This window comes from Petaurus breviceps, unplaced genomic scaffold (assembly GCF_028583685.1).
Source record: "Petaurus breviceps papuanus isolate PSGF00001 unplaced genomic scaffold, PetGlider_PUasm1.0 419, whole genome shotgun sequence".
Classification (NCBI taxonomy): Eukaryota; Metazoa; Chordata; class Mammalia; order Diprotodontia; family Petauridae; genus Petaurus; species Petaurus breviceps.
The window spans coordinates 2,402,221-2,414,008 of record NW_027186324.1 but is presented as its reverse complement, the minus strand read 5'-3'; the positions used below and the strand labels follow the sequence as shown (position 1 = coordinate 2,414,008).

The 11,788-nt window shown below is 35.4% G+C and overlaps 1 protein-coding gene across 10 annotated transcripts in view; it reads left to right on the top strand.

The window, feature by feature from the left end:
• ROBO2 (roundabout guidance receptor 2) overlaps positions 1-11,788 on the top strand; it is an 800,464-nt gene that overhangs the window by 68,343 nt on the left and 720,333 nt on the right. For all 10 annotated transcript variants that reach the window (XM_069100506.1, XM_069100507.1, XM_069100511.1 and 7 more), the window contains exon 2: positions 5,578-5,904. In XM_069100506.1, the coding sequence (XP_068956607.1) occupies positions 5,578-5,904 (327 nt within the window). The remainder of the gene's footprint in view (positions 1-5,577; positions 5,905-11,788) is intronic.

Below are 11,788 nucleotides of genomic sequence, written 5' to 3'. Positions count from 1 at the left end.
TCTGTCTCTCTGTCTCTCTGTCTCTCTCTTTCTCTCTCTGTCTCTCTCTCTTTCTCTCTCTCTCTCTGTCTCTCTCTGTCTCTCTCTCTCTCTCTCTCTCTCTCACACACACACACACACACACACACACACACGCATGCACAAATTATCTAGTCTTGTCTCCTTTAAAGGCATGCAAATGAATGAAGACATCATTTGTCCGGTAAATTACTTTAGCCTGCCTTGGTTATAGCATCTAATTATATATCATTGTCCTGAGATCAGGACAATGATTTTTTAAAAGAATGACTAAGCACAATGACAAGTACTTTGTATAAATTATTTGTAATATTTCACATTCTCTAAAAACACCTTCGGTTGTGTTGCTGTGACCTGTTACGCACATTAATGTTTTCCTTTATTGTGCAATGGGACGATTGGATTATGATAGCTAATGTGAAATCACTGCAGGTCATCTTGTCAGTGACTATTTGGAATTATCAAACCCAAAGGTTATTTCTATTTGCTAGAGCCATATCAAATCAATATGGTGAAAATGAAAATTATTAGGCAGATTTTATTGAAAACAACTTCATGAAGAGAGGTTGGTATTTAGCAGATACCGCCCTCTTAATTTGGTCACACAGGCTGTCCTCCAAGCCTGACACTCTCCCTCCTTTTACCTTTTAGAATCCTGTGTTTCCTTCAGAGCCCAGCTCTGTTACTACCTCCTACATGGAGATTTTCCTAACCTTCTCTCCAACCCCACCCTCAGCAATGCTACTGCCTCTCTGCCTCCAAATTAAATCGTATTTATTTTCCATCTATTTATATGTGTACATGGAGTCTTCCTGGATAGACCGCAAACTTCTTGGAAGTAGAGACTATTTAAGTTTTGTCTTTGTATACCTAGCGCCTAGGAAAATGCTTAGGAAACAGTAGGTATCACAGTAGGGACCACAGAGGCTAGAGTATTACACTTACTCCCATCGCTATCAAGTCCCTCTTTTGCTCACGACTCAGTTACACAGTCTAAACAAGGTTCATTCCTTGGGGAAACCTGGCTTCAAATGAGAACATGATTAGGCTCACTTTTATTCACAATTTTGCCTCATTAAAACTCTACCCTGATAGTCTGAAGACATTTTTCCTTACAGGTTTAGTGTGGGCTCCTGTCTTAGAGTTCCCCCCAAAAGGAGGGAGTATTCAGTGTTCAATATGAATTAGCTATAAGTCACATATAATTTCCTATCCACAAAAGAAAATTTTAAAAAAGGCTTTCACATACCTATTGATAGCAGCAACGCTAAACACTTATATTTGCCTGAGAGATTACTATTTAAAACCATCTGAACAAAAACCATTTTGTGATATTGCTGGTTGTTTTGCATTTTATCCTAGCTGTGCACTATCTGAACTCTGCTTATATCTGAGTATATTAAATCTGAGTATATTTCTTCTGGGTCAATCTTCTTGGTGGTTATTTTTCCTAAGAGTACTAAAGCACCATGGTTTCATGGGTTTCCTTGTCTTCAGGCTGAATAGCTGTTCAGTGTAAAAGAAACCAGGACTTCCAGAAACTTTGGATTTCTTAAACACACAGGTCTTCTCTAAGCCTGGAATATAGATTTCAATATAGACAGATGCAAGATTGTTTAGTAGAATTGCCTTGCATAAAACGTCATATGCCAGGATTGCCATGAGTTTGGGGTTGGGGAATGACTATTACCTTTCACCCCAGAGCAATATAGAAGTTAGATAAGGCCACCTGGAAAGTCAGAGATAGATCCATTCAGCCAGAAGCTCATCTCCTTTAAAATCAACAGCACCCCCCTTCTCACTGCTACTATTAAAGAATGAAAAAGAACCAGAGAGCACTCCTGATTTTTTGCATCATACCATACCATGCCCATACCAGCACCAGAGAACTAATTCCTTTCGGTCCTCGACCACTATATAACCAAAAACAGCAAGGAAATTTATCATCTCCAAAAGGCTCAAACACTCAGTTGTAACCATGTTTTTGGAGACTTTGGCAGTGTTATGAGAATGGGAATTTAAGATCTTCCCTGCCCCCCAGGCCCTTTATAGGCTTAAGTGCACCTGGAGCCTGTGGTGGGAGGCTTGGTTTTCGGAAATACTTTTTGATTGGGCAGTGGGTAAAGAGGGTTGTTACATTCTCTGAGCCAGGAGAAGGCTATATATGCCCTGATGTGAGGCTTTGCTTTGGGGCTCACTTTGAAAAGTGTTGTGTGGTTTGACCAAATGAGACTCTGGGCAGCCATTGAGCCCCCAGGCTTTTAAAACCCAGATGTTGGTGCTTCCCTCCCTGATAACTGTGGCTAGGTGTGGATGTAATGGTCAGACAGTTGGAGGCCTGTTTGCTTGATCTGTTTCTCTGTCTTCTTGTAACTTCTGCTTGTAACTTGTCTGTATTCTCTGTAGTTCGGGGTGCTGACCTTTTCCCCCTGAACTAGGTAAATGACATGTTTGATTAAAGCAAGATTGTTAGCCCATTTTGAGTTGCTTTCCTTTAGAAAAGCAGATCTAAGAACGTGTGTTGGCAGCCACCCTGGGTATGGTGGGGTGCTTGCTGCTACAAGCAGTTTTCAGGGGAGCTCTGGGCACATGTTCCCTGGAATGATCACTACAGGCCAATTTAGCTTATATTATAGGTGCTTAGTATATGCTTGTTGATTATTTGTTTTCATTTTAAAGAATTCAAGTACATATGAAATATGTGTAAATGTATACATATACACTTCATACTTTGAAATGATTTAATTATAGGGGAGTTAGTAAAACAGCATAGCTGTCAGAAGACCTTAGTTCTGGTCACGGCTATGTGACTGGAAAATTTGCTGAAACAATTCACTTGACTTTTCTATAGATAGAATTCATTATGTTAGGCTGTATTATTTCTAAGAACCATTGTAGGGATAAAATATTATGAATCTGTAGTTAACATAGTGGAAGAGAGTTTTAACAAAAAAGGTTTAATTGCTTTTAGGCATTAGTATATTAAAAATTTTAATTCTCAACAGAAATATGGTACAATGGAAAAAACATTGAACTTGGAGTCATATGTCCTGAGTTTAAATCTTGGCTCCATCACTTACAAACTAGGTGACTTTGGGCAAATTACTTAACCTCTCAGCTTCAGCCTCTGAAAATTGAGGAGGTTGGACTAGATCATCAGTGGTGACTTTCATATATGTTTGTGTGATCTTGAATTCTTTCTACTCTTCAACAAAAATCCCTAAATATGATCAGTATAATTACATTGTTCTTACAGTAAGAGGAAATTTTTGTTTGCACTACTAAAAGCTTTGTGATTTTAAAATGAAAGTACAAATTAAACATGCTCATTTATAATGCTTTTTTAAAAATCTGGTATTTTAGGCACATGACTTTCAACCTATATTCTCCTCCATGGTTTCAATTCCCGATCCCAAGTAGTTCTGACATATAATTCAGTTGCCTCCTATAAGAATGTCACAGAATTGTTCTGGTACATTGTTGTGGACACTTGCAGATGATATGCAGTAAACATGTGTTGCTTCCCCTCCTTTTCCAATAGACTATAAGCAGAAATGTACTGTTTGTTTATTGTCTTATGCACTTAATAAATGCTTGCTGAATTGAATTGAATTAGCAGAAGAAATATTTATTTGAATTCTGAAAAGTGGGGAAAGCTAATACCCCAATGAGGGTATCAAGGAAATTGTTATGTGAGTTATGAGGTTAAGGTAGACTTTAAGTGAGATTTAAACATGTAGAACATTCCAGCTGTGGAAACGAGGGTGAACAAAGGTTGAAAAGTATTAGGATTTATATGAAGTATACATATATGCACACACACAAACACATGAAATAAGTGTAGAGTGATAGATAGAGATAGAGATAGAGCTGGAAATAATAGGGTGAGACAAAGTTTGTGGAGGATCTTCTGTGGCAAGTTTATTTGGTAAATAAAGAGGATACACTGAAGGGTTTTAAGCAGATGAATGACATGCATCTTTCTCTACCTGAAGAAGATTGATGTAGCTTGGTATGAATTGTGAATTAGTAAAGTAGGAAAAAATGTGGATGAGAAGATTTAGTCCCCATGGATCTTGCAATATTCAGGTGGTCAGTAGGTATTCAGTCCTTTACTATGAAAATAAATAGGACTGCAGAGAACTGAGTCATATCTATAAGAATATAAGTCATTCCCCTATTGACAAATGGTCAAAGAATATGAACAGGCAGTTTTCAGGGGAAGAAATTAAAGATATCTAAGCATATGAAAAAAAATGCTCTAAATCACTATGGATTAGAGAAATGCAAGTCCAAACAATTCTGAGGTTCCACATCTCACCAGTCAGATTAGCTAAGATGTCAAAACAGGAAAATGATAAATTCTGGAGAGGTTGTGGAAAAATTGGAATTCTAATACATTGTTGGTGGAGTTGTGACCTGATCAAAACATTCTGGAGAGCAATTTGAAACTATGCCCAAAGTGCTATAAGAAGTACATAACTGTTGATCCAGCAATACCACTTCTAGGATTGTATCTCAAAGAGATGATACAAGTGGGAAAAGGACCGCTATGTATATAAAAATATTTATAGCAGCTCTTTTTGTGGTGCCAAAGAATTGGAAATCAAGAGGATGTGCATTAATTGGGGAATGGCTAAACAAGTTGTGATGTATGGATGCAATGGAATACTATTGTGGTACAAGAAATGAGGAGCAGACAGACTTCATAATAACCTAGAGAGACTTATGTAAACTGATGCTGAGTGAGGAGAGCAGGACCAGGAGAACTTTGTATACAATTACAAGCACACTGTATCTGTGATGACTAACTTTGATAGACTGGACTCCTCAAGGTTATAAGACAACTCCAAAAGATTCATGATGGGAAAGGGCTATCCATATCCAGAGAAAGAACTGCAGAGTCTGAATGAAGATTGAAGAAAATTAGTTGCTCTGTCTCTCTTTTTTGTTCTGTTTCATTCCTTCTTTCTGGTTCATTCCATTGGTTATAATTCTTCTTTACAACTTGACTAACGTTTAATGTCAAGATATTTGTAGAACCTGTACTGGATTGCATGCAGCCATTGAGGGGAGAGGACAGCGAGGGGGAGAAAATTTGGAACTCAAGGGATTGTGGAACTGAATGTTGTAAACTAAAAATATATAAATTTTTAAAAAAGAAAATAGATAGGATGGGCTTTCTGCCTGCCATGCAGATGGGTTATACTCCCTGGGAGTCCTTTGAGGCATTCCCAGTGAAGAATATCAAAGATGTGAAACAAAGATATATGTCTGGAACATTTATATGTTAAGGGGTAGCTTAATGATTTTTATCAAGAACAATAGGTATCATTGAAGAAGCCAAATGAATTAGTGTGGATTAGATCAGTTGTCTTTTCATGTATTTAATTTTATTTTACAAGAAAAAATTTAAATCCAGATTCAGAGTGTTTTGTTGAAAGAATGAACGATGAAATAATAGTTTAGATTCAGTACATTATAGTTACAGAAGAGGAGAAACAGAAAAAGGACAAAATGAAAAATGTAAGAAGTTTTCTTTCTGTTTTGTGTTTCTAGGATCACGTCTTCGCCAGGAAGATTTTCCTCCTCGGATCGTTGAACATCCTTCAGATGTGATTGTCTCCAAAGGAGAGCCAACAACCTTGAACTGCAAAGCTGAGGGCAGGCCGACTCCTACTATAGAGTGGTATAAAGATGGTGAGAGGGTGGAAACTGATAAAGATGATCCCCGATCCCATCGCATGCTGTTGCCTAGTGGATCTTTATTTTTCTTGCGTATTGTGCATGGACGTAGAAGCAAGCCTGACGAAGGAAACTATGTCTGTGTGGCAAGGAACTATCTTGGTGAGGCAATGAGTCGCAACGCATCTCTGGAAGTGGCATGTAAGTAAGAGCAATTGACGTGTTTGAAACACATATGCATTTATTTCTTCAGCAAACTTTTATTCAGCTATTTAAAAAATAACCAGTACATTGTGTGACTTACATTTTTAATTGCTGTTCCTTTTTCGCAGAAATCTTTTCAGTATAATGAAAAATCACTAGTGCTATAAAAACGTTTATGTATGTTACAACAATGAGTAAGTTGCATTAATAACAGTAACATTCAAAATATAATTTATTCTTATGGAAAAATATGGTTGAGGATATGAAGTTGGATATGTAAAAATGTAAAGCTTTTCACAGGGCTCAAAATACTGTTCTTTTAACTATGTATACTGAAGTGGTGAGCTGGCATTTTTTCTCTAGTACTCATCTAAATAAAGATCTTAATATAGACTTTGCTCCCTGGACTAGAGTCTCCCTTCAATCAGGTTGGAAATAAAAATGAACCCTTGAAATTTACCAAAAACTAAAACTGCTGTTGCACAAGAATCTCCCAAATTATACTTGAATATATGGCTTAGATAAATCTTTTAACTTGGGGTTAAAAGCTAGATTGCAGCTACTACCTTCATTCTTATTCTTTGGGATTTCAGTCTATTTCTTTTTTAAAAATACTCCATAAATAATTTATGTAATGACACTGAGGCTTACCTCTGGTTCTTTTCATATTTCATTGATATTTGTATAGTGAACAAGGTGTCTAGCTGTTATTCCTTACTTTACTATGTTATCTGCCTAAATAATTTTCTGGTAAATGGTCTTTCATGACTTATTTCTTATACATAAGTGATGTGGGTAATATCATATCTATCTATCTGCTTATCTATCTATATGTATATCTACTGTGAATGTATCTCTTCATCGCTGTAATTTTTATTCTTCTGAGTTGATGATGTTCTGTGATTTGCAGTCGTATTGTATTATAGGGAGAATATTAATATGAAGAAAATCATTTTGACAGCAGTGAATTTTTTTAGAATCACAAGTATTTTGGGGATTTGCATTATTATCCTAATTTTTCTATTAATATTCAATTTTTAGTTATTTAATGTTAAAAAAAATTTTGGAGAGGGGAGGGCAGGGCAATTGGGGTTAAGTGACTTGCCCAAGGTCACACAGCTAGTAAGTGTTAAGTGTCTGAGACCGGATTTGAACTCAGGTCCTCCTGACTCCAGGGGTGGTGCACTATTTACTGGGCCACCTAGCTGCTCCAGTTTAAAATTTTTTTTGCTGCTTTTTTGATACAATCCAACATACACCGAAACAAACAACTTTACAATATACTTTTTAAAACAGTTAAGCGATCTTGTTTAACTTGTCGAATAGAATAACTACATTCCACTTTTGCAGTTTTTCTCATTTTCTTCACAAATAAAAGTATGATTTTATAACACTGAATCACGCATATTATTCTGTTATCCATAGAGAGCTTTTATAAGGTTATGCACAGTTTTCTGATTTAAATTTACATTACACTGATGCTGGTACTAGGTCTTTAATTAAATGTGTTATACTATTGCAATAATAACACTAGAATTGTTTTTTAATGCTTTTAGGAAATATTAGGTAACATGACACTATATTAAGTTTTCAGGGAACTATTACAGAACTTGTACTACTTGCATTGGTAAAAGAATTTTCCTCTTTGGTGAGTTCCTTTTACCAGTGAAATCAAAGGCTTGGTTCTTTCCCTTTCTTTGTTATAGAGCTAAAAATAAGTTTTTTGACAGCCAATCAGGTACCTGACATGAGATTGTTTTATTGTTTTATATTTGTTAAATTTAACCATTGGTGTTAATTCCTTAGGAGATTAAATAATATTTGAGAATTATTTAAATTAAAAATAGTTTTATCATCCATTGCAATTAAAATACAAATCCTTATTGGAACTAATTTTATTTTGAACAAAATCCTTTTAGAGCAGTTAATATAATTAAAAATTATAGATGGAAACTAGTTATTCATCTGTTTAAAAACCTGCAATGTATCCTCATTATTTACCAAATAAACTTGCCATAGAAGATCCTCCACAAACTCTCACCATATCATTTCCAATTCTGTCTCCCTCTCATTCCAATCCCAGTACTTTTCTACATGTTTAAATCTCTGGTATCATTTAATGTCCAGCTGAGTTATAACTCACATAAAGATTTCCTTGAGCCTCCAATTTGGGTAATAGCTTTTCTCGCTTTTCAGAATTCAAAGTTATTTCTTCTGTACCTCTTTTATATGCTTTGTTATTATATGCTCATCATGTTTTATTTTGTAAAAGTTATTTGGGCATAGATGTGATGATACATGAGACTAAATTAGGCTTTAGTCCTAATTGTGCATTCAGTAAATGCTTATTGATTGATTTTGCTACTAATTTACTACATTTCCTAATAGCTTAAGTCTCATTCTCAATTTCCCCATCTATAATTTTAATTATACTAATTGTCATATAAGGATCTTGATCAAAGTAAAATTAATTCCAATCTTAACTTGTGTTTTAATGGCATAGGAATATATTTTCACTATTCACAACATTGTTTATCTGTTATCTTGGCAACTATTCTGAACTATTTTCTGGCCCCTCTATTTCAGTGTTCTTTCTACTGATATCAAACTACCTTCAAAATACTAAGTATAACGAACGCTTATATATTTTTAAATTTTAATATATTTTATTTTCCTACAATTATATGTTAAGAAAATTTTTTAGCATTTGTTTTTTTTTAAGTTTTAAGTTCCAAATTTTATCCTTCCTTTTCTCCCCTCTTCCCTCCCTGGGATGGTAAGTGATCACATATAGGTTATACATATGCGCACATGTAAAATATTTCATATTAGTCATTTTGCAAAAGAAGCCTGAAATAAAAGAAAAAGAATGAAAGTGAAAAATAACATGCTTCCACCTGTATTCAAATAATAATAATTCTTTCTGTGGAGATAGATAGTATGCTTCATCATTAGTTCTTTGGGATGGTTTTCTATCATTGTAATCCTGAGAACAACTTAGTCATTCACAGTTCTTCATTGTACAGTATTGGTGTTACTGTGTGAAACATTCTCCTCATTCTGTTCAATTCATTTTGCATCAGTTCATGGTAAGACTTTCCAGGTTTTTTTCTGATATAATCCTGAAAAAGTTTATATTCTTAAGAGTATACATTTCTTGGAAAATAACGTTTTTCATAGACTTCTGAGTATGTATTCTAAGAACATACAATTTTTGTCCTTTTTTTCAGAGAACTACCTAAGGCATTGGAAGTCTTCCTCTAGGTCTTTAAACAGTTTGTGAACATAATTGATTTGTACTATTCATTATCTGTCTATACCTTGGTCTTATTACCTGATGAGCCCACCTTATTTTCTAATCATAATCTCCTACAAGATTTCATTTAATCTATTTCTTAGAGTCAAATCATCATTGGTAGTAATCTGTAGTATGTTTAAACTTGTCGTTTCTCTTTGAGTTTCCTGCATTTGGGTAGAACCTCTATGATATTTTTAGAGAATTTAGACAAGAATAGAAAACATAAGAAAGTGGGGGTGGATTATGACTCGTACTGATGGAGTTGTTACCTACATCAATGAGATTATACATCTATTGATGTATATTTAATGATATGGAAAATGTTAAAAATGGAGGATAGTTTAGGAGAGCCCTATATCAAGAGGATCAGAGCCTAAGATAGTTATCTAACTCTCATTTCTTCTTTGAATTCTAGTGTCAAATCTCCAGCTGCCTCCAAGAGGTCTTTTACTGGATGTATGATAGTCATTTCAAACCCAACTGGTCCCAGACAAAGCTTAGAATCTTCCCACCTAAATCCACCCCTCCTAACTTCCTTACTTTGGTCAAGGGTACCAACATTCAGAAAGTCATTACCATTCAGAACCCCTGAATCATTCTTGACTTTTCATTCTTAATTAATTGTCAAGACCCAACACCTCTCACACCAATCCTGTTCTTTCTGCTCATACCATAATCACCCCAGCATATGCCCTCATTGCCTCTTGCCTATACTATTGCAGTAGTGTCTTGATTGTTCTATATGAAATCTCTTCTTTCTCTAATTAATTGTGCCAGATTGACATTTCTGAAGTCCACAATGTCAAGTTTCTTACCGTTCTGCTTCCTTGCTCAAGAAGCTTCAGCAAGCTTTGATTGCCTTAAGAATAAAATAGAAACTTCTTCAGTTGACGTTTAAAATCCTTCCCAGATTGGTTCCAGCCTTGGTACAGACTGTCTCCCAAATGCCTAGAATACTGTTGATCCTCACTACATCTATTAACTGAACTGAAAGACCACCTCCTTTAAGATGCTTATTAACAACTGAGGAAATAACTTATTTCCTCAGTTGTTAATGTCTACCTTCCCACCCCTCTAAAAATGTGTACTTATTTTGTATATACTTTGTGTTTGCTTATATGAGAACATGTTGTACAATATTTCCTCAGTAGAATGTACTCCTAAAAACTTGGAGAGAAGGACTCTTGGACTCACTCTCATTTTAGTTTTGGGTCACATTCTTATATGCATTGGTTATCTGACTGTGAAATAGCAATATTGTATAGGAACAAATCATAAAATATTACAGCCTTTGAAGGATTGAAGTTTAGGGTCATGTGGTTTAGCATGGGCAGCCTACAGGACATTACACATGAAGTATATTGGAGAATTGTTATAAACCCGAGATAGTATAATATGTGACCTGTAGTGTGAGTGCTGCCTGAATCAGATTAAAATATAACTGAAAAACATTTAATAAAAAAATAAAAATACAGTCAGAGATAATGTTAATATGTGTTTTTTTATTTGCAAAACATTTTATATTTAATTATCTCATTGAATACTTCCAGCAACTTTGTGAGGTAGGTTCTATTATTATGCCTCATTTTAAGGGACAATCCCATTGAGGAGATAAATGATAGAATATAATTGACGGGATCTTTCATTCCACCAGTTGCTTCATTTTGGTTTCAGAGTGTTTCAAAATGTTTGTTTCTCCTATGGTAAGGACAGTTTTCTAGATAAAAGTCCATTTCTCTAGGTCAGTGTTTTGTCAGGGCAAACAATCCTCCTCCCTCTAATAAACAATTTATATTTACGAAGACTGCATATTCAGTGGAGAAAAAGTACTCAGGACCAAATCTTGTAAGTTGAAACTATTGCTTTCTGTTGAGACTGATTCATTAGCCAAAAATTTATTTCAGCATCTAACTTTTCTCCATCATCCTCAAGGCCCAAACAATTTTTAAACATTTAGCAAATAGAACCACCATTTTTGATAAATAGTATCTGACATTGCTGAACTCACTGGATGCTTTTCCAATGGGAATATCAAAAGAAAGAGTTGCAGTCACTAATATGGATAGGATTTCAGTTTCTAGCACCAGGGTGTCACATGTAAGGAACAGAAAGCGTATGGGGGAGCCTCACACAGACTGAGGCTGACTCTGATCTAGGCTGAATCAGTGGCAGCCCCCAGAGATAGCAGCCATAGCCCCAGGTGTTAAATATGTGACAGCAGCTTGATCTATCGACCACTCTAAGAGGGGGCTATGGCCTAAATGAAAATTCATGAAAAATTGATGAAGTCCCCAGATTATTTTTTTCCCTTTTCCTTTTCTCAGCACTGTGCCAGTGCACTGAGGAGAGATTAAATGAGGTGTTGAACGCTTTGGTGGCAAGAAGGTTGTGGTTCAGAGGTCAAGGGGGCATGCAGAAATGGATCTTTTTTTCCTCTACTTTTCTTACTTCTAAAGCAAAACACAAGGGCTTTTCAGATTAGCTGGGATTTGCCATGGCTTTGATATCAAAATAAAAAGCATAAATGTTAAAAGTAGAATTTTGGTGCTACTACAAAAGAGTGAACAGCTTCTGATTCATAAT